The 23,981-nt window shown below is 34.5% G+C and overlaps 2 protein-coding genes across 2 annotated transcripts; one reads left to right on the top strand and one right to left on the bottom strand.

The window, feature by feature from the left end:
* Positions 1–229: 229 nt before the first annotated feature.
* LOC143626238 (pyruvate, phosphate dikinase, chloroplastic-like) lies at positions 230–11,855 on the bottom strand. The gene is made up of 20 exons (XM_077096387.1): positions 11,596–11,855; positions 8,713–8,769; positions 7,830–8,063; positions 7,610–7,747; positions 7,345–7,507; positions 7,024–7,259; positions 6,800–6,928; positions 6,520–6,699; positions 4,121–4,258; positions 3,858–4,022; positions 3,623–3,784; positions 2,989–3,078; positions 2,746–2,884; positions 2,490–2,667; positions 2,168–2,297; positions 1,951–2,079; positions 1,615–1,752; positions 1,462–1,539; positions 589–680; positions 230–405 (listed from the first exon to the last, which is right to left on the bottom strand). The coding sequence occupies exons 1-20, from the start codon at positions 11,842–11,844 to the stop codon at positions 363–365; spliced, it is 2,868 nt and encodes a 955-aa protein (XP_076952502.1). The 5' UTR covers positions 11,845–11,855; the 3' UTR covers positions 230–362.
* Positions 11,856–15,886: 4,031 nt separating this feature from the next.
* LOC143626233 (mediator of RNA polymerase II transcription subunit 15a-like) lies at positions 15,887–19,216 on the top strand. Its single transcript, XM_077096384.1, has 5 exons — positions 15,887–15,984; positions 18,214–18,354; positions 18,515–18,626; positions 18,723–18,843; positions 18,964–19,216. The coding sequence occupies exons 2-5, from the start codon at positions 18,242–18,244 to the stop codon at positions 19,017–19,019; spliced, it is 402 nt and encodes a 133-aa protein (XP_076952499.1). The 5' UTR covers positions 15,887–15,984; positions 18,214–18,241; the 3' UTR covers positions 19,020–19,216.
* The last annotated feature ends 4,765 nt before the right edge of the window (positions 19,217–23,981 follow it).

The raw sequence follows: 23,981 nt of genomic DNA, 5'->3' as shown, positions 1-23,981 counted from the left end.
TCACTTTATTTCCTTCTTCACTAGTCTTTCTAAAGAAGATAATCATGAGGTCGGTGTCAAAATTGTACGGGGTTGGTCATGATTAGATCATATATCTACTAAAGAAAAGATAAAATTCAGGGTGTGCAGGCGATCCCCGTATGGACCCCCCATATGCACAACTTAGCCCCCCCCCCCCCCCCCACTTGATGCATGGTCCTTTGTTTAAAAATTAAATTCTTGTTACCAAACCATACCAAACCAAACCAAGATATAATTGGTTGATTCGTCTAAACCGCGATCATTTTCACCATTATATTACAATAACCACGATTATTTATATACAGTGATGGGAAATGAGAAAGCCATCCTCCTTTCGAAGCTTAAACAGCGACTTGTGCGGCGGCCAGCCTTGCAATAGGAACCCTGCAGCAACATTTGAAAAACAAAAGCACATAAAGAATTAAGCAAAAGACCAACACTCTAACATCCCAAGCCCAGATAAGCCCAAACCAATTCACATAAATATGGCTCTTATAAATTGGAGCGTCTAAAAACAGTAAATCTATTGGAAAAATTTTCTGGATATGCCACTGTATGCGTACGTACCTGAATGGAGAACAAGACACGTAATCTAGTCCTGCTCCGTCAAAAAATGCAACAGAGGAAGGCTCCCCACCATGCTCTCCACATATCCCAACCTGCGTATCAGTCGTACCATTGTTTAGTACTTTAACAAACACAACTAAATGTGGCAATTTTGGCTCAAGAGTCGTCGAGGTAATAATTCGACCTTAACGAGTCACGTGTCACTCAAAATGTATAAAATACAAATATGTAAAATTTTCTAAAAAAACTGTATAGATGGTGACTCAAAATGTTTAGAAAATAGATACAAGAAAACTCTAAAACCATATAAATGGTGACTCAAAAGTTTATTCAAGAATGGTTATCATCATCATCAAGAATGGTTAAAATCTTCTAAATTTATAGTCATAAGTTCTTAAACGTGCAACACTCTAAGAGATCAAGAGTTTAAACTTTAAAGTGTTTACTAACCCAAGACCGACACATTCTAAAAAAATATTGATTTTAACTTACTATTCAAACCTTCTACATTGTCACCTTACAATTTGGTGTGCTTAATATATTGTTTTAAACTGATTAAATCAGAAGTCGAACAAAAATCGTGTAAAAATGAACTAAATTACTTATTTGGTTTTTGATTCGGTTTGAACCGAATAACAACTAATGGTTATTTAAGTTTTGTCATTTAGCCCAATCCAATTACTATTTTAGCTCCATCTTATTTAGCCCAACCCGGTCTAATAACAGATAACAGTTATTAATATTTTTGCTTGGAACCAAAACCGAACTGAAATAAATTTAACTTTTTGTTTGATATTTTGATTTCATCCGAATAAACCGAAAACCAACTGTTGTACAACACGAACAAAACAACTTATAGCGAACCAAGCTCACCTTTAGTTTAGGATTGGCTGCACGGCCCTTCTCCGTCGCCATCTTGATCAGTTGACCCACCCCTTTTTGGTCAAGAACCTACAAACCATTATGTGATCTTAGTGTCAATAAACTTACCCATAATATATGGATACTAAAATTTTTGTCACTGACCTCAAATGGATCATGTTGTAGAATGCCCTGTGCAAGATAAACTTGCAGAAACTTGCCTGCATCATCCCTACTGTACCCGAATGTCATCTGAGTGAGATCGTTGGTTCCGAACGAAAAGAACTCGGCTTCCTTCGCAATCTACAAGTCCAACATTTGAGTATTATATTGTTGATTAATAATCCATAACACGGGTTTTCATTATTCTACATGGTATCAGAGCATATGGGTTCTAGCCTGTTTTTTTCTTCTTTTTCCCGTCTAATCCTAGTAGACGTTTGTACACACAAATATAATACTCAAACTCCAATAATATATTCTCTAATACATAATACATACCTCATCGGCGATTAGAGCAGCTCGAGGAATCTCGATCATGGTGCCAACTTTATACTCCAATGTCAACCCCATCTCAGCAAAAACATTTGTTGCTACACCGCGAATGACATTGATTTGATGCCGTAGTTCCTGAGAATGAAGATTGAAACCATAGATTTAGATGATAATGATCAAGGGTTAAAATATTGAAGTTTATGAAAAATGAAAAGTGTTGTGCCTGAGGTGTTCCGACTAACGGAACCATGATCTCTGGAATAACTGTCACGCCTTGGTTGATCATAGACACTGCAGCTTGAAAGATTGCACGGACTTGCATTTCCGTTAGCTCCGGATATGATATCCCTAGCCTGAGTTCATATAGCAGAACATGAATCAAGAGAAATGCATACTTAATATGAAGCCTTATGATAGGACCCGTATGATAGGACTAACTCTGGTGTGCAGAGTTGATTTGACATGATATGATCTGTATGATATCAATTCATACGGCCCGTTTGAAGTGAAAACATTGGATAGTAAATAGAAATATGAATGCACACCTGCAGCCGCGGAAACCAAGCATTGGGTTGACTTCAGATAATTTCTCAATCCTGGAAAAGATTTCATCCTCAGACATGCCTGTATCCACAGTAAGCTCACTGACTATCTGGTCAGGATCACCTACGGGAAGAAATTCATGGAGGGGAGGGTCTAAAAGGCGGATGGTCACCGGAAGACCTGTAATATTCAACAATATTGATCTATATATCTCAGAAATGATCTAAACCAGTGTTTAAAATGTTAAAAGAAAATTACCATCCATGGCCCGGAAAATGCCTTCAAAATCGGATCTTTGGTAAGGAAGTAGGAGGTCCAGAGCTGCTTTTCTCTGCTCTTGGTCGACGGCCATGATCATTTTTCTTACAGCTTTTATCCTCTCATCGGACGCGAAAAACTAAAAATATTAAAATTTTTAATAAGCCAGAATCAAATATGTGTTTGTGACCATCATTGATGTGAATATGTTCATATCAGAAACAAGTATATAGAGAATATTACCATATGCTCAGTCCTACAAAGTCCAATCCCTTGAGCACCATTGTTTCTGGCTGTTAATGCATCATTAGGTGTGTCTGCATTTGCCATTACCTGTTTAAAAACCACCAAGAATACAATAACCAACCCGTCATTTCATAGGCTATACTATAGGTGTGACAATGTCTGGCCCGGGCCGGCCCGACTTGAATATAATCAGGTTTTGGATTGTCATATGTATACCATTCAGACTTAAGTTTAGAAGCAGGTTGTACTTGGGTTGACCAACTTAATTAAAGGGGTTGTGTCCGGGTTGACCCGTTTAATTAAACGAATCGTGTTTGGGTTGACCTGTTTAGCCTGTTTTAGTCAACAGGTTGACCCACCAACCCGTTTCACTCGTCTATTAACAACTAGGTACCCGTTCACTTAAACGAATCGTGTTCGGGTTGGCCTGTTTTGCCTTTTTTAAGTCAACAGCTCGACCCACAAACTCGTTTAGCTCATTTATTATAACTTACCACCCGTTTAACATATTTCTTAACCCTACCAACCCGATTAACGTGATTACAGCTTAATTACTGTCTGGCTGTCTGCCAACCCGTTAACTCATCGATCATTTCATGTGATCCTGAGTGACTTTCGTCATAGTCAATACCTTGAGACGTCTTACTTCATCAGCCCACGCCATGAATGTTTCTAAATCATCGCTCATCGCTGGTGGAGCCAATTGCTGTTTACCCAATATAACTTCACCGGTTGAACCATTAAGTGAAATCCATTCACCTTCTTTAATCACATGCTCACCTATTGTAAAAACCTGCACAAAAAAAAGGCCCGTTTTCATTAAACCTGTAATCTCGGTTACTTGATTAAGGTCTATAGAGATTAACCTTCAAGTCATCATTCACACGAATATCAGCACAGCCCGAAACACAACACTTCCCCCACCCACGGGCCACCACTGCTGCATGTGATGTCATTCCTCCTCTAGCGGTCAAGATTCCGGCTGCTGCATGCATACCACCAACATCTTCTGGGCTGGTTTCGGTCCTCACCTTCACTTTGCATCAACATATTTATGATATCACTTCAACTTTAAAATTATAATAATAATAGTCAAATACGCGGTATGCGTATAGCATATGATGCATACCAATATGGCACTCTTTCCTTGTGCATGCCATGTTTCTGCATCTTCTGCACTAAACACAACCTGCCCCACAGCTGCCCCGGGGGATGCAGGTAAACCCGTTGCTACCACATGGCTTTTGTAAGCAGATGGATCCTCAAACTGGACCGTATATACATAAATCAGTGATGTCAAATTATCTCTATATAGAGTAAAAGTGAAACTTGGTGCCACAACTTGGCTTTCTATGCTAGATTCCTATTTAACATTTGTTTTGCAGCTACTGAAAACATAAGTCTTTAGTAGTTAGTTGGCCGATTTTTTTGTTATAAGTTACCTAGCAATGCAAGTTCGAATCTTGTCTTTATCTACCTTAGCAAACATTTTCCTTCTTCTGTTCCACTAGCTTTTTTTTCTTCGTATATGTTTGTTTTTTAACCTGTATTCATTTTTTTGGTGGCTTTGATTTTAAACTTATGTTCATTTCTTTGGTGGCCTCAATAATTATGTAAACTAACCGAATTCGCGTAGTAACGTCGGAATTGATAACGTTGGGGTTTTTCCAAGTTTTTTTGTTGTTTTATATTGTTTTAGTTCTGGTATTGTATCTTACATAACGGAGAACAACCAAAAAAGTTATTGTGTTGTAAATGACTAAATTCAGATTATTACTCCCCATATATAGGAGTTTCTGTTAGTAATTATATCTTTTTTCATTCTAAAATACAGAACACTAAGAAATTTTCAGAAAATGTAAATCATAAAAGTTAAACATGTTAAAAGAATTATACATGTTAAACTACATAGACCAAAAAAGTAGTTTACTCAATTCTAATAAAGGAGATTGTAGGATTTAATTATCGAAAAAGTGTATCACGCACATGAGTTTTGATGTTATGAACACTATATACTAATCAACTCCTACTAATCGCTACTAACCAACTAAGCAATTGAACAAGTTAATGGACACGCCTACTTGAACGTCATGCATCAAGTCGTCACTACCAGTTATCTAAAAAGTAAAGCCCTTGTTGTTTAACTTATTTCACCATTTTGTTAATGTGAAATAATAAAAATATCTGTAGTTAAAAAAAGTAATTATAATTCGAATTTAAATATTTGGGTTGAATAAAAATCACCCAATTCCAAATTCAAAAACCGAATTTGATTAATTAATCCAGCTGAATTCAAATTTCACAATTTTGAGATCAATTTAAATAAGAAAAACACAAATGTTTGAATAGTATTTTGACTCTTTATGTATAGTATCACAAGTTGTTTTAGAAGGACTATGAGAGAAAACCTAAAAATAGTTATATAATTACTTTGTTAACAAAGGATGCTTGAATATATAATTACATAAAAATGATATGAGATGAGATTATTGATATAAGTTATTTAACTGGAAGGAAGCTATTTAATATATTATTTTACCATTTTATCTAATTTTTAGTTCTAAAATAATAAAAAGTAACTAGCCCAAACGTGTTCTCCTATTTTTCATCAAAAAAGTTTGACTTCACGTAGTAGCCATTAGGCAAGGGGTGATAATGAAAATTAACCAATATAGTAAAACACCTAGTGGTATAAATGTAATTCAATATATTTACACAGTTAATCTTTAGACGCTTAACAGATTAATTATGAAAAAGTCATCCCCTCTTTCTAGAAAGCTACACTACATCAATGACCGCCCCTAGTTTTACAATCCACCATTTCCACAATTTTAAGATGGTCTGTGCTTAATTCACAGTCCTTCATCTACTAATTTCCTTCTCTATAAATAAGGTAACAATTCATTCACATAATTCATATCTTCTCTTAAGAGCTTGTTATATATATAATACAAACAAGTTTGGTGCCGCAAAGTTCCGATTGGGCAACTTTGCGGCACCGTATTGGTCTTTTTTGGTTTGTTTTAGTTTCGGTCCGTAAATAGTAACGAAAACCGACTGAATGTAAATTTTATTTTGTTTTAGTTCCGATAACGTAACGAACATGATGGAAACCGACCGAATTCAAGTAGACTCAACGTGTTTTGTATTAGTTCTAGTATCGTAACAAACGTAACGAAAATCGATTGCTTATTTTGTTTTAGTTCCGGTACCGTCACGGCTGTGACATAAACCAACCGAATTTGCGTAGACTCATTGCCTCAATGCCTGGGATCAACAACGATCAGATTTTACCAAAGCTCGAGTTCTACCGGCTGACGCCATCCCATTGGTCCACCTCAAATTTTATTATTTTGGTTTTAGTTATGGTACAATAACACATGTAAACGGAACCAACCGAATTGCGTCAACTTACCGCCTCAATACTTGAAAATGCTTGGGTTTTACTTTTGCCCCGGCGCAACGCGCTGGGTAAAACCCTAGTTTCCATTAAATATAAAAAAACAATGAAGCCTGTTCTGACTATACCTGTGGATGAAGAAGTTGATCTAGATGTTGAGTCTCGACCCTCTTAATTGTCGTTTTAGTATCAATTAGCCCTTCGTTCACCATCTCGACTGCAATCCTTACTGCACCTTTACCAGTACGTTTACCTGTCCGGCATTGCAGCATCCAAAGTCTGTTTTCTTGAACTGTGAATTCAATATCCTGTGTTCATAGCACCAAACATATTATTACCTTTTCCGGTCTTTAAACACATTTCTACAAAAGAAATTTAATAAAAAATTATTTTTTATTAAATGATTACCATCATATCTTTATAATGTCTTTCTAAGATCTCACAGTTCTCCACGAGCTCTCGGTATGCTTCAGGCATGCACTTCTCCATGGTCGCCAAATCTTCTGGTGTTCTGATCCCAGCAACAACATCCTCACCCTGTTTAAAAACGTTCATATTATTATAAAAAAAAATATGTAAAAAAGTGTTGGCGGGTCAACCCAGCCCGATCTGTATTAGAAGCCCATTTTTACCTGAGCATTGATTAAAAACTCCCCATACAGCTTCTTCTCGCCAGTGCTCGGGTTCCTAGTGAAAAGAACACCGGTTCCTGAAGTGTTCCCCATGTTACCAAACACCATGCTTTGAATGTTAACCGCAGTCCCCTTTAAGCCCGTTATCTGGTTAATACTCCTGTACTTGTTGGCCCTTGGGCTGTCCCAAGAATCAAAAACCGCATTCACCGCCAACTGTAACTGTTTCTTTGGATCTGCACAATAGAGAGAAAAACACTCATTTTTGCTATTTTACATTCGGCCCGTCAGTAATAGACACTCGTAAAATATGACCCATACCTGTAGGAAACTTTTCACCCTTAGCTTCAACATACACATCCTTGTATTGCTCAACGAGATCTTTGAGATCAGCAGCAGTGAGATCGGTGTCGAGATGAACTCCTTTTTCAGCTTTCAACTGTTCCAACTTTTCCTCAAATAACGAATGCGGGATATCCATTACCTTCATAAATCATCTCAACATAGTTAATATCAGACGGATAACTTTATAAACATTTATAAACAAGTAAATTATACATCAAGAAATGATCAAAGAAACACTTACAACATTGCCAAACATGTCTAGAAACCTTCTATACGAGTCATACGCAAACCGGGCCCCACTTTTGCCAGCTAGACCAGCCACCACCTCATCATTAAGCCCAAGATTCAAAACCGTGTCCATCATACCAGGCATCGATATCTGAAGAGACCGGGTTGGGACATCAAAGGAAATGTATGCATATTAGTATATTATAGAAGACTGCAGAATGTAGAATACGTACCGCCGCACCTGAACGGACCGAAAGGAGGAGAGGCTTAGACGGGTCACCAAGAGATGCTCCCATCTCTTTCTGGACAAACTGCAAGCCTTCCAGAATCTCATCCCATAAATCTGGAGGCAGTTTTTTACCATTTTGTTGATATTCATCACATGCTTCAGTTGAGATAGTGAGACCAGGAGGAACTGATAGACCAATGCTTGCCATCTCAGCAAGATTTGCTCCTTTTCCTCCTAACTGTAATCAGTCATCAGTCCAAATGTTTATCATGTTACCTTGTTATATATATTAGTTTGATATTATATATTATTCATCCATTTGTGTTACTAGTAATAATCACAAACAGTTTCTTTAAATCAAAGAAATTCTTTATTAACTTTGCAGTAATAATAATTGTTATTAGTATAATTAATTGTCTAATAAACTATTGATTGCAATAATAATCTTATTATAATAATTTATTAGTACTAAAAGTATATTTTTTTTATTAAAGTTATATTCAACAATCAAACTAGAATTATTGCATACATTTAAATTAAAAGAAAAAAAGTTTTCAATTATTTTTTTTCACTCCAAACATAAGAATAATATTTATCCTTTTCTATGGTTTTTGTACCAATTTCACATATATTTTCTAAATTTATAAAATATCATATTTCTTTGATTGTATTTATCCTTTAAAAAACTTTAGTTTAGAAGAATATCATATTGTTCAAGCTTACAAAAGGATACATGAAATTCCCAAAACTTTTCACACTTACTAAATCTAAAATATATATTTATAAACTCATTTTCACATTCATATCAGTTATATTATAATTTTCAAACTAATTATAACTAAATGAATTTAAAAAGCAAAACGAAAACAAAATAATAACATGCTTACCAAGGATTTCATGTCCTTGTTGCCTTCACTTCTTCCTTTACCAAAAGTGAAAACTCTCTGCATATGCAACCAAACATATAATTAACACTAAACTCAAATTAATCTTTCTTTATTAAATCAAATTTAATATCAGTTGTGCTTATAATTATTGTGTTCTAAACAATAAAATTATACAATACATGTAAAACCTACAAAGCCATAATTATTATGTTATATATACGCTACAATTATACAACACATGTAATAATCATAATATACATAAAGAAATGGACCTTTGCCATGGTGTTGTGTAGACTTGGCCACTAATCAAGATTTCAAGTCATTGAAGTCATTGTTGCTATTTATAGAGGTATATACTGGAAATTATATCAATGGTCCTTCAACTATTTACCAATTTACAGATATTTGAATATCATTTTACAAATTTAACAGGTAGCATTTTTATAACTTTATGTCAAACTTTAATACAACATAAATGACATATATACCATCTTTCAGTTTTTCTATATAAAAGAAAATTACAAAATAACCATTTTTAGTATTATATGGCACTAGGCATGTCATTATGTCAAATAAATTATTACCTCAAATGACTATGGAATACACAAACAAATTTTAGTTGTATGTTCTATTTTTATGTATCTTCATTTTTATTCCAACACACAACTTATTTTAATCACATCGACTTTCTAGTATCTGTTTTGTTTTCACCTGTCTGCTTTATTTTCTTGAAAAGTAAGTTTTGTAAGTTTTAATTGATATAAGAAATAAAGTAGGCACACGAAATATGACCATAGAAGTATAAACTTGCTTTGCAATGCTTGTCATCGTATGTGACTATTTTCGTACTTTTGTTATTTCGGAAACCTTTATTCGATGTCTTTGTTTATTTAAAAAAAAAATCGGAGGAAAACTAAATATTTATCCTTACATTTTACATTCATTCTAAACTTAATGACACCAAAATTTATCTAAATTAACATGACTAACCTTGTGTAAACGACTTAAGAAAAACCTTTATTATACGTTTATTTTGATCCGTTCATTGTTTTCTATTTTTATGTAAATTAGTATATATTTTAAAAATGACACGTCAATCTACGTGGCAATATACAGAGACACGTGAGCATCTTGGGATGCTGAACTGCATTCCTTTTGTCTTTATCTGATCAGCCGTGAGATGAGGCCAAAGATATATATATATATATATATATCAATATATGTCTATATGTGTTTAGTGACTTATTAGTCTTTAATCTTTATTTATAGTAACTACCATTTTTTAGATAAACTTATAGACAAGTTTGAATAACTTTCTTAATTTGTTTTAAATTAGTTATCTGGTTTTTAAAAACCAAGGCCTTTAGGGTTATTGATATCAAAGTATTTGATAAGGCTTTGACATTTCAGTAGGTGAGGCTCGAGTCTCGTGGTTAACACACGTATGTAATTTATAAATAGATTTAGAGAGTGTGTGATTTTTCGGTTAAAAAAATCCAACTTTTAAACTGATAACAAATGAACAAAAAAAGTGGCATATTAAAAGAAAACATTCTTCCTAAAGTGACTAGCCTTAAAGTGGTGGTCCGATGTATATTTATAAACGTACAATTTCATCTAAACATGTGCATTAAGAGTTGTAACTCAAGCATAAAAGGTTAACTGTGCATCATTCATTGTACATCGTTCATCCACTATTGTACTTTGCTATTATTGGACCAAAAAATCCACTCTCTCTCTCTCTCACACGACCTCACAACACCGTCATTTTCTACACCACCTTATCTACTCATCTCCAGAATCAACCATCACAATTCACATACCACCGTCATCTTGAGCACCCCCCCTCTCCTTGTATATATATAAATCATAAAGGCACCAATTGTTTGTCTATTGACACATATATAAAGTAATATGGTAGAACTCTATACTTTTAATTGTAAATGCTAAGACTATCCGCAACGTACGTGGATGAAAAAACCTCCACACGTCCAAGCTGGCAAGCCGCATGTCCTACAAACAACATTGTGGTATACAATGGCGGATTCAGGAATTTTGTCAAGTGGGTTCACTGTTCGGGTCGGTATGTCGGCTCGGATCGTTTCGATGGTTCAAGTCGGTTGGATGGATCGGGTTGGTTTGGTGTACAAAGATTGAGATTTACTAAAGATCACCTTTGACTCCTCAAAATAATTACAAAACATTCTTTAGAAATGCTAGCCTATCTCTCTTTATGTAATACATAACAATAACACGATCCATATAATTGCATGCTAGCAAAGTTGCTACTACATATAGTAGTTATTCAAATTTCAAATTGAGTTGAATTTAGTTGACAAGAGTCACATAGAGTAAACATATTTTAGCTAATAACATGAATGTCACAGTCATAGCTTTTAGAGTTAGCAAGAAAGATACAATCGCATATACCCAATAATAAAAAAAACCATCAAAATGGGATTTGAACCTATGTTCTCAATGTGACAAAGCAGGATGTCTACCAATAAGCCATGATGGAAACTTTGTTTATGAGTTCACTCACAATTTATATATGGGTTCACTGTCATATTTTATATAAACATTCTATATAAAATTCGAAACTCAGTGGGTTCCCGTGAACCCGTACCTGATTACCTAGATCCGCCCCTGGTGGTATAGATGCACTTGGGGGTTGTTCTTAGCTATGTGTGACTTTTTCCCGAATATTTTTGTTATTTTATTTTATTTTGTCTGACGTCACATATAATTAAATATTAAAGTATGTTGTATGTGGGAAAGCGAGTATGTAGCTGTGAGGATAAAAATCTAAAAATGTGTTTAGATACCTGAGTCAAGTAAAAAATGCCGTAACTAGAGGCACATCTATTATGCAATCAAACATACCTTTTTAGTCGCCACTGGAGGAGACACCGGATTAAGAACCGCTCGCAGTGGAGCTAACCCATCGATGTGTGACTCTACTCCGCGAGCTGCTCTGAAGTCCCCACAACAACTCCACTTGATAAAAGGCGGCTGACGATGATGGTTTAACCCACGGAGATCGCCACCCGTCTGTCGTTGTTTCAGTCTCGTCGGTAAACACGACTCATCGACCGACTTTAGAAGTAAACCTTTAACGAACAATGAACTCATCTTCTCCCCTTCCCCTGGTCAAATTGACAACCGCTTATTACGCAAAATCAAATATCGACAGATGTTGCCCATTTGGCTTCTATTTCGATGTAAAACAAAATTATATTAATATTTTTTAATATTGATAGATCAAACGGATCGAGATGATGAGTGCAAACGAGCCAAGCCGAGCCACTCGCGAGCTGCATGAGATCAGATCGATATAAAGTTCAAACCAAGTCGAGATCTTTCAAGCTCGAGCCAATTCTAGCTTCAAAGAAAATTTGTTTAGTTAGTGATCAAATATAAGCTCGAGCCTTGTGTATTTTTCATTTTTACCATTTTATATTTCTATTCATTAATTTTACACTATACAGCCGAACTCGATCCGATCATAGGCTCCTTTAAGGTTTTTCTCAAAATATATAAAAATAATTAAAACGTATAAATTATTTACTAATTAATTAAATAATAAATGAGTTGAGCCCGAGCTTAGAAAAAAAATTCACGAGCCAAACTCAGCCTTTAGAGAAAGAGTTAAAAACAAGCCAAGCTCAAGCGCTGGTTTACAATTGATTAAACGGAATACATAATCAATAGATCAGGTCGAACGGATTACCAATTTCAAGACTAACAAAGCAGAAACTACATGATACCTGCAAAACTAACAAAGCAGATACCAGCAATAGCGGGAGGAGATCGAGTTGATGAGCGAAGAAGATATGAATGAATCAATGAGTGGACCGAATTTCGATGAAGGATGGGCGTTTTGGTGGTTAACAGAAATTTGCAGGTTTGACCATGAATGAATTATTAAATTATAATAATAATAATGTTAAATTGTTCGTTTTCAGGGAAGGTGACATGAATGGCAAAAAAGTGTGTTCCAAGTGTTGAGGATTGGATATGAGTGTACCATATCAACACTTAGCAACTAGAAAACGACCGTTACTTGACTTATTTGTATATGAAAGGATTATTATTTTATGGAAGATGCTAGATGACATGAGTGGAGTGGGGTTATTTGTTGTGTCCGATAAAAATAAAAAGTGTCGGTTAATTTGAATTAGAAATAGTGTTTTTAAAGCCCGCATGGTTGGACTTAGAAGGTTTACAAGACTAAAGCCATCACACACATTCTAATGGTTAAGTCAGTATTAAGTGTATAAGATCTATAAAAATACGGATAAAAGTCGGTATCAAATATATACGATCTATAAAGAAAAGGAAAAAATTCGGTATCAAGTATATACGATCTATAAAAAACAGATAAGTATAATGGAAGTACAAATTTACAATATGAATATTTACTTTGAGAAGTGGGTAATAACATGATGTCATGTGTCTTTAAATTTGACACATGTTGTTAAGTCTACAGGCTAAAGCCTAACCTAATGGGGCTAAGTTCTTTTATAGGAAGGCTAAACATAGTGGGTTAACATGTGTTGGGTCTAAACCGGAGGTGTCCAGAAAACCCGAACCAGGAACCGAACCCGATAAAAAATACCTGAAACTGGTTTTTTTATACCTGCGTTTCTAATACTCGAATCTGAATCCGGGTATTAACAATACCCGATTTTCCAATACCCGGTCATACCCAAATACGGTTTCACACCCGAACCCGGATATTTGAAAAACCCGATTCATGTACCTCCAAACTCTAAATTCGTTAATTCAAGCCCAATTGAGGATATACTCTACATTCTACCAGGATTAATATGATTATACGATCATATTATTTTGTATGATTGATGTATATAGGAGAGCGCTATAATTATTTATGTATATTTTAGACTTTAGTTTCTATTGGTGTGATATCTAAACCATACGATTGTGCATAACTTGTAAACCATGTTATACAATTTGTACTTGTAAGTAGTTATAACAATATTTGTATATCAACCAAAGCTCTTTAATGAAAATATTAGAATTCCAAGAATGCTTGAACTAATTCCAATTTCATCTCGTGTCAAATGTTAATCGGTCGCAAACTAATTAATAAAGTGGTTAATTACAGTTTCAACTCTAGTAATCAAACGAGTTCTTTAGTTTGACTAAGGTCAACAAAATTTTCATGAAAGATCATGTTCTTGAGCCAGAGGAAGAGAAAATGGCAATAGAAGAGACATAGCGCTCAATCCATCCTACATGCTTTTCAATACCGATTCTCACCATATGATCATGATAATGCATGTCTAAACATCCCGGGATCAAAACATATTACACACTTTAATTCAACAACTGTGTAAACTCGTCTTCTTATGAATACTTGTTGTATATTAATTTATGATTTTTTTTGTGATAACTGATAAGTTAGCGCCCACAAATGTTATGCAGTTGTTCGTGTGTGCTTAGTTCATGTTTTATTTAGAAAATGGTACATACCGAATCACATGATTGTAGCATATCCAACCATAGTTAATTATCGGAAGGGGAAAGGGTGATTGTTACCAAAACGTATTAGCAAATTATGATTTTAACATGATTTTCACGTTTCTTGTGGCCGGATGAGAAGGGGTAGCACATTATCAGATCCACATGCGTCATTCATATTTCCACCATCAGGTATGTTTATTGTTTGTTAATTATTTCTATGTTAATTTAATATTGTAACTAATTGTAAATATTTACAGAGAAATACTATCTTTGTGATGCCGCGTATGCACACATACAAGGATTTATGGCTCCATATCGTAATGTGAGGTATTGGCTTGGATATTTTCGTCGGAGACGTGCGTTAACCAATAAAGAAAAAATTCATCATGCACATGCAAAACTTCGAAACGTTATTGAGCTTGCTTTTGGTGTCTTGAAAGCAAGATTCCCTATATTGAAGAGGATGACACCATTTCCATTGGAAACACAAAGGAACGTTACCGTTGCATGTTTCGCGCTACATAATTTTATTAGGAAACACGGTTTCGACGATGAGTTGTTTACACAATACGATCAACCCTATGTGTCGCTTGGAAATAGTCGTGGGCACATTGATGCTGATGAAGACAAGGTTGAAACACTTGATGCTGCATTAGATCGGGAATATATGACTCGGTTACGAGATGAAATTGTTGAGCAGTTAATGCAAAGTACATAACAAATGATTTAAAAAATGTTTCTGGTATTATGAATATTATTTTAGTGTTGTTGACTATTATTTAAATTTCGATGTTGAAGACCTTTTTTATTTAAGTTTCAGTTTATTTAAATTTCAGTTTATTTTAGCAGTCCGTAGACGTTAAAAAACAAACAGTCTTCTTGTTGCAGACTGCATAGGTTTGGTTCACCTCTTCTGCCACAAATGTTTGCAGATGTGGTCCGTACACTGCATATATTTTACCTTTGAAAAAACAAACAACACCTACATGTGTAGAGTATTGTATGAACCATGTCTAAGTTTTATTATTAGAATAAGATATAATAACTAACAAACATTTGAGTCGCATATTGAATTGTACAATTACATGATGATTTCATTTAATCCACATTGTCACCTCTGTCTCCGACACCATTATTGCCCGCTTCCACCACCTCCTCCTCACTGCAACCATAGACACCACCTCCACTTGTTGTGATTAGGGTGTAAACAAGCTGAGCCCGAGTTTAACGAGGCTCGAGGCTCGTTTTGACTTAGGAATGCTCGAGCTCGGCTTGATCAAGCTCTTTTTGTAAATCGTGAGCTCGGCTCGTGAGCTGTTTCTTCAAGCATGGGCTTGGCTTCGGCTTGTTTATTATTTATTAATTAATTTATATACATGTTTAATTTTTTTTATTTAATTTGATAAAACCTTAGACAAGCCTTAGCATGGCTCGGCTACGTGGTGTAAAACGAATACATAGAAGTCTAAAAAATAAAAAAAACACACACACATAGCTCGATGAGCCTAAACGAGCTTCCCGTACAAGACTCAAGCTCAGTCTCAATAACTAAACGAGTCTTTTATCAATCCAAACCCTCGAGTAGCTCGGCCTGTTTGCACCCATTATTAGTTGTAAACGAAATGACCCATCCGAATACCTGATGTACAAGTGTACAACCATATAGCACTGTTTCTTCTCAATCAATTCAATTAACCCCAAAACCCTAGTCTGCTGATCATTTCGTGCTCGTCGAACTAGAGACCATCGATCTTTCACGTCTCCGTCACCGGCGATCGTCTCAGGGTAACCTTATACTGCGTCTAAAACCATAATTCTGAGATTCAGCCATCTGTGTGTGTGGTATGTACGCTCTGACTCACTTTTTATACAATCATACTGCAGTTTTATTAAGTTTTTTCTTCAAATTCTTGTCATGGCCAGCCGATGAAACATTTTGTATGTATGTGTTAGTTTTTTGTTTTTGTTTTACTAAACTATGTAATTCCAAGTTTTAGTTTAAATAAAATTCTAATTTTAAAACATACGTTAAAAATATCAATACCGTTACATTAATTAGTAAATTACTTATCACTTAAAAGGCAAAAAGTAAATCACGTAAACGTAAACTTCATCCTAAAAGCTACCTTGTTACGTGTAGTATTAATCTTCAGTTAGTATATGTAATGCTGTTGTGTGTAACTATATTATTTTGAATCTTTAATTACGCGTACAAACCATTGAGTACACTAGTAGTAACAATACCACATGAATTAGCATACCAAAAACGTTCGAAATCAAAGTACAAACATCATAAAGTAATAAGTACAATCCACGTAACTAAAAAACATAAGTCGGGACAAACAAACCCTATAGCCTGTGGAGGGGATGCTAAGGGAGCTGGGGAGGCGATGGGACCACATAGCTCAACGATTGCGCCCATTCAACTCCGGTTCAAGTCTTATTGAAGACACTCTTCACCAATACCTACACAAGGTGATTGGGTGTACTATCACGGGTCGTGTGACGAGTAGGGAGTGGTGCACTGTGCATGATCGGTTTTACTCGTACTCTCTGCTGACACATTTAATTGCAACATGGCATGGTGTTTGGCTGATTACTTTATCACCCTTTACAGTAAGAAGCAGAGTGGTAAGATTGTTTGTGGGGCTTACATTCCAGCCATCGGGCAACGGCCAGGATTACTCAACCTGCAGTCTGTCCATGGCATGGAGGTTTTAAAGCCAAAGGCGGTAGGTAGGAAAACAATGGTGACTATGCACATTGTTGCGAGGTTCGCAGGCATGGGGTTACGTTTCACTGTGGTGTCCGGAGTCGTATGCAGCCTCAACAGCAACCCCCTTCAGGACTAGCATCATCGTAGGCATATTGTTACGCTACGAGATTGCCCTACCAGCTTACTTGGGACATCTGGCATATTCGGAAGGATTGGTTTCATTAGTGGCAGGTTGATTGAGCTCGGTCGCAGGGCTATGTTTATCCACCCCTCCCCCCCCCCAACATTCTGAACAACTGTCAGTAGTGCAAGCCCTCTCCAAATCCACCTCCAAGGCGTAGGGTTTGTTTATGTCGACTTATTTTTTCTCCTTCTGTTTCTGTGTTTTGTACTGATTACGTTATGATGTTTATAGTTTTAAACTTTGATTTGCGATGTTTGTAGTTTGTACTTTGATTTGGTATGTTTGTGGCGTGCTATGTTATGTGGTTTGGTTACTGTTATTGTTATGTGGTTTGTACGCATTAAAGATTCAAAATGATATAGTTAAACATAAAAGCGTTAAATAAGCTAGCTAAAGATGAATATTACACAAGGTAGCTTTTAGGTTGAAATTTATGTTTATGTGAATTACGTTTTGCCTTCAAGTAATTTGTATTGCAGTAATTTATGTAAATAGTATTGATGTTTTTATCCTATGTTTTAAAATTAGATTTTAATGTAAACGAAAACTTAAAATTACATAAATTAACAAAACATAAAAAATTAACATGTGCGTTAAAACGTAAACATAAAGCATCCGTTGGTTGCGTTTCATGGTATTACTTCTGGAGCTGGTTTCGGAAGTGAGGACAAATTGTTTCATCAGTTGGCCATGACGAGAATTTGAACAAAAAAGTGGTTGAAGAAATGGTGTTATATAGTGTGCATTTGGTATTTTGTATTTGAAAACTGTATAGGCTCATACTAGTCGCATGGCAAAATCTCTTATGACAATTTAAACGGATCTCATATTAAAATAAATAAGAGCGTTTTAATAACGATAGCCCTACGGGATATGGTTAAGACTTAAGAGCTTAATTTCCAACCACTACATCATTTTGATTGAATGATAATCACTAACATGGAGGATTTCATAACTAGATGATTATAATGAGATGAAACCATTTTTTATAATCAAATAATACTTCATAGTTGTAAATTGTATTGAAACATTACCTCTTAATCATGGCCCTTATAACATAATAGAATCACAGAAAGTTTTAAAATTTAGATTTTTGTCTTTACTTACAGAACAGGCATTGAAAATCAATAATCAATTAGAAGATGGACATGAGTAATTCGATGCCTACTGAGGGTGCAAGTGGCGCCACCATGGATTCTGGTGATTGGAGGGCTCAACTGCAAGCAGATTCACGGAAAAGGATCGTGAACAAGATGTAAGCATTTGCATTATTCTTTCTAGTTTTTATTTCTTTGCTCTAATACTTTTGTTGTGTTGATCTGCCTGTGTGTCTTCCCTCTAAAATGATGTTTTCGTTCTAAAATTTCTGCTAAATTTATGCATTGTATTGAATGACACGTGTTGACCTTGTGTAGAACGCATACCTTGACGAGGCATCTTCCATTTTCTGGTGACGAGGGGCTGCAGGAGCTTAAGAAAATAGCTGTGAGGTTCGAAGAGAAGGTTTATACTACTTCTACAAGCCAGGTTTGCTGCGCTTTTTATATTATATTGATAGTTTTTAAACGTCACACCGTAATGTGTCGCGGGACCTAAAGCTATGTTATTTTATTTGGTTTGCAGTCTGATTATTTACGGAAGATATCGTTGAAGATGCTGACTATGGAGACTGGATCACAAAATCCCATGTCAGACCTCTTGCAGATAGACTCTGCTGTTAATGGTGAAAATCCCTCAGATCCAGGTATTCGATCATTTCATAATACACTATCATTCCTGTTAATTTTACAAGTATGATATTTGTAGGAATAAGTTTATTCCAATGCTCTTTTAGTATATTATATGATGTTTCTCCAATTGATAGGTTCTCAGGTGATGCAGCAAGTTAACAACATGGGGCAACAACTCTACCAGAATTAACACTTTTAAGTGTTTCGGTTACTATCAGTTGTTCTATATTTCAAATTTGGTACCAAAACAGTATACTCCCTATGAAAACTACTACGTGTGCTTTGTGAGTTTTGTATTCTTAGACTAATACTAAGCTTATATCTTTGTATTGGCATTGAGCCATTGAATACTAGAATTTGGTTCACAACAAAGTTAAATTCATACAAGATCTATATAAGACCATTGTCGATTGCACGATGCATGTTTTGAACATTTTTACCATTATAAAACTTGGTTTAAAATGGCGAGCCTGCGCTTGAGGAAATCTCAAAAACGCCTTATTTTAGGTGAGGCGAGAAAATACAAGAAACGGCATGAGGCAATGCTTTACACTAGAGGTGCGCTTCTTGTAGAAATAGGTTGTAGCGTGAGGAGCGGGGTTTTGTGAAGAGAGAAATATTACTCTACTTTGTAATCTAAAATGGAGATGAAAGAACACAAAAAGAAGCGAGAAAGATGAAAAGTTTTGAAAGGAGAGATGGGAATTAAAATGACTTTTTTTACCGCTTGTCATTGATTTTTTTAACAAAATTTCATCTTACTTTGTCATTGCAAATATTTGGACCGACAAGGCGACAACCACACATTTGTAAGTGGAACACATACGCTAGAGTAATTGGTCTTGAGTACTCGTCAGTGAAATAGGATGCACTTTAATTGACATCTCAATAGTTAATAGTTCTTTGAAAAAAATAATATACATAAAGTATAAGTTATAATGAGGTAAAAGTATCTTTAGTCTTAATAAAAGAATCATTTTTAGTGATGTGTCGCTTCCACGTTAGTTTTAAATAAGACAAATCTTTGAAATTATTAGAATTGTCAGAGTGATGCTTTCTTTTTTCATAGATCTAGAATATTTTATGAACAGATCTGAGAACCGAGACAAAAAACAAAGAGTAGTTCGTTGCCGTGTCCCACAGATGACGCCAGTGAAGAAACATGGAACGGATCCGGGTTGGATCCAAGTCCAAGTTCCCCGGTCTTCGAGATGAGTGGACCACCGCCTTAATCTTCTTCTCCGGTTACTCGAGATCTGCCATAGAAAAGTGGGGGAGTAGAGGTGACTGCTAAGAGTTTCCTCTTGTTTACAGACACAAAAATATGTTAGGAGCCAATGGCACAAGAGAAGGTCATTTCAATGAATGATGAAGGCTCCTTATACAGGAACTTCATGGCTACCATCATGAAACCATAAACTTTATTGGGCCAGACCCGGTTAGGGGTTACCTCCACAAACTCCCAGCCCAATGGGCCTAGTTAGTAGACAATAATAATAATGTAATAAAAATAATACATAATGTAACAAATAAAGGGTCGTACCAGGTTTGACGTTCCCTACATACAACAGATTATTTAAATATTAATTTAATTATTTAAATATGGTAATTCATTAATAGTATTTATTTGCCAATCTTTAAATCTTGTACCTTTTTAATTTCTTCTTATTAATAACTATAACTTTAATGATTATAAATTCCTTATTTCCTAAATAATTATTCTGTTATTATATTATATATATTAAAAATCAAGTAGTTAACTCACAAAATTACTATTCATAAATGTAACCAATGTCCGTGTAACACACGGGATTATCCAAATTATAAAATTACAAGTAAAGAAAATAATTACATAACGTATATGAAAAAATGTATTACATCTATGCTTGTATCTATACTTTGTGTATATAAATTGATTGTATATATATCACAAAATGATTTTTTAAAGTGAACTTATTAAAAAATGCACATGCAAAAACGTACCTGAGAACGCTCCTTTTATTGAAATTTTCATTGTCAGTATCATATGTATACTTGAAAGAATTCAGGAAGAAGACTTCTCATACAATAGTAATTTTGACCACTCAGCCTAAATACTGAAGGAACGTTCCCTTATTGATGTATTTATCAATTTACAAACCATAGAAGGAAATGAGAATATTAAATTATAACGACGGATATTCTTCAAGAACTATGTTTTTCTGAGCTAAACCGAAAAAGATTTTGATAAGTTTGACAACGTAAAAAATAACATGTTAACCATTAAATTATGTGAATATTTTGCTTCATTTGAGCATAGTTTTGCATGGCATGCTTCCTGTACAACGTTCTGATCACCATTGAATGAAAAATTAATGTTGACACAAATGTTTCACATTTGATACAAGTTAGAAGCATTGATTGGCCTGGGGTGGCATGTCGTAAGTATTCACTATTTATCCTTAAATTTTAATAGTCGAGGGAAAAATAGTCAATTTACCAAATCCCGAACCTTTTGATTTTTTTCAAAAATGTCATTGAAAATAAATTTGAAACCCAAATCATGCTTAAAATTCTAACTTTAATTTGTTTGACATTTTAAGCCAACACTTTGAACCCGTAACAAATTTGACGATAAATCTATCTGCATTCTCAAACTTTCAATACCTAGATTTCTCATTTTTGACCCATAACAAATTTTGATCCAAATGTAGTTAACTTGTACCAAACAATCTATTTACTAATTTTTTACTGTAAAACCAAATTTAAATTCCACAAAACCCGAAACAATCCCTGAGAAAGAAAACCAAGAAATTAAATATGATAAACATTGTTATATATGAAAGTGATTGATATATATTTACCAAATTAACCGAAAAATAAATTGATAGATTTAAAACATATATTTATAATTTATATGACAATGTACAATAAAAATAATAATAATAGATAAATGGATTGATATTTAAAAAATGGATCAACTTTTAAGCATAGATTTATGATTTAATAATTAAAAAAATTACTTTGTAAAATGAAAGAATGTTCGAGTATTGTTTTTTTTTTTATAATTTTCAACAATATACATAGTAAAATATGTTAATGGTAACATTTGAAATTATATATTCTTTTTAATTTTTAACAAACATGGTTTGTATTTTGAAATATATAGTAAAATAATATGTTAATATTTATTTTTATAAAATTATAAAAATGTATAATATAATATAAATAAAATGTAAAAGGAAAATGTGAACATGGACATGTGTAGAGTCAATTAAGATTTTAGTTTAAGAGGGAAAAAAATTATGAGATTTAACCATAAACTGACACGTGTCATAATTATTTTATCTTTTAAGAATATGTATATTAAAAATCAAATGGTAGTTAACTCAAAAAATTACTATTCACGAATGTAGCCAATTATATTTTCACGTGTGTGTTAGCTGGTTATAATCTAATTCATTTTCAAGTTTAGATTTAATATTATTTTGTGTTTTAGTGAATTTTAAGTTAGAAACACGACCACGTTCTATTCCTTTGCAGCAACATAAGCTCAACAATTCAGAATAATTCATTTTCATATCTTATATTTCTAAAATTAATATTTGACAAATTCTATTTTTTGAAAATACTGTGTTTTTTCAAGTTCCGAATATACTATTGTGACATACATTTTAATATTTACTTTTGTATAAATTTTGTTCGAAACCTACCCGCTCATATATAATATATATTTTAAACTTTTTTTTCACAATATGGTTTTACTTTATAATATACTATTGTGACATGCTTTTTTAATATTTACTTTCTTACAAGTTTAGTTCGAAACCGACATGCTCATATATAATATATATTTTAAACTTTTTTTCACGTTGTGGTTTTACTTTAGAATATACTATTGTGACATGCTTTTTAATATTTACTTTCGTATAAGTTTCGTTTTGATCCGCTCATATATAATATGTTTTATGTAACATCGTGAAAGTTTCGGGTTCAAAATGTCAAGTTTCCTAAGTTAAGGGACCAAAACTGTCAAATTTCAAACCTTAGGGTTTAAATTGAAAATTTTGTTTTCCTGACCCATCGCCATACGCGATGGATCAGAAGGAAAACCCATCGCGTATCGCGATAGGTTGTCTGAGACGCTGAGCACGTGACGTGCCACGTGTCAACACGTGGCACAACGGTCGCCACGTGTCACCATGTGGCAGCACGTCCGCCACGTGTCGCCACGTGGCGCAACGCCTGCCACGTGTCGCCACGTGGTAAGTCTAAGGGGTGACCAGGCAAGCCTACGTCGCGATACTCGATGGGCTTAGCCAAAGGGCCATCGCGAATCGCGATGGGCCCTGTTTTTGCATATAAATAGAAGGCTACGGGTTCAAGCCTCTCACACCTTAAATCACACATACAATTCTCTCTCTAACATCTCTCTAGAATCCCACAATCATACCATCGATCCACCTCGAAGTTCGTGCACCGATTCCTCGATTTTCGTGCCCATTTCCTAGTAATTTGTGCCACTTTCCACCAACGTACCAACCAAGAACGAGATTTCCGTTCCCCAACATCATGACGATTAGCCTCGTAAAGTGTGCCGACGAGTGGTGAAGTATTGGTGTTCATCTATTTGCGTGCCAAGGGAAGAGTGACGAGAAGAAGGGTTGATTAAGAAGATAAAGAATGTGAAACGGTGTTGAGGTGCTGCTTAAGTATTTAGGGTTTGTGTAAGCCAAGCAAAGGTAGACATAATGCTCAAATAAAATAATAATAATAACATATTATAAGTGCTTAAAACCCTAAGTCGAGGTTGTACTCGATACCTCGATAAAATAAAAGAAAATATAACAAAGAAAAGAAAAGATAGAATTATGAATATACATATATCAATGTGATTATATTATATGTGATTCTTTGTTATGAAAGTATTATTAAGTAATAATAACTATTCATAAACAATAAAGAAAAGAAAAGAATACGTTTATTAGAGAAGAAGAAACGTATGGTTTTTATAAAAATAAACTAAAGGTTTATAATATTACTTTTTAACTAAAGGTTTTAAAGTAAAAGAGATTTTGAACTAAAGGTTCATCGAGGTAAAAATTATAAAAGACTAAAGGTCTTAAGCCGGATTGTATATCCGACTAACAAAAGATTATACTCGTACTATAGG

This window comes from Bidens hawaiensis, unplaced genomic scaffold, assembly GCF_021521415.1.
Source record: "Bidens hawaiensis isolate Kalapana, Puna unplaced genomic scaffold, B.hawaiensis_p1.1 tig00004283_1, whole genome shotgun sequence".
In the NCBI taxonomy this organism is placed as follows: Eukaryota; Viridiplantae; Streptophyta; class Magnoliopsida; order Asterales; family Asteraceae; genus Bidens; species Bidens hawaiensis.
Note: the sequence above shows the minus strand (reverse complement) of the source record. Positions and strands in the feature narration are given on the sequence as shown.

Excerpts from the sequence above, each read along its gene's own strand:
- LOC143626233 (XM_077096384.1), top strand. The coding sequence starts at position 18,242 with ATGGACATGAGTAATTCGATGCCTACTGAGGGTGCAAGTGGCGCCACC. Across the intron at positions 18,355-18,514 it reads AAAAGGATCGTGAACAAGAT|AACGCATACCTTGACGAGGC; the intron begins GTAAGCATTTGC and ends GACCTTGTGTAG. Across the intron at positions 18,844-18,963 it reads TGAAAATCCCTCAGATCCAG|GTTCTCAGGTGATGCAGCAA; the intron begins GTATTCGATCAT and ends TCCAATTGATAG.
- LOC143626238 (XM_077096387.1), bottom strand. The coding sequence starts at position 11,844 with ATGAGTTCATTGTTCGTTAAAGGTTTACTTCTAAAGTCGGTCGATGAG. Across the intron at positions 4,023-4,120 it reads AAGGAAAGAGTGCCATATTG|GTGAGGACCGAAACCAGCCC; the intron begins GTATGCATCATA and ends TGCAAAGTGAAG. Across the intron at positions 3,785-3,857 it reads GTGTGAATGATGACTTGAAG|GTTTTTACAATAGGTGAGCA; the intron begins GTTAATCTCTAT and ends TTTTTTGTGCAG.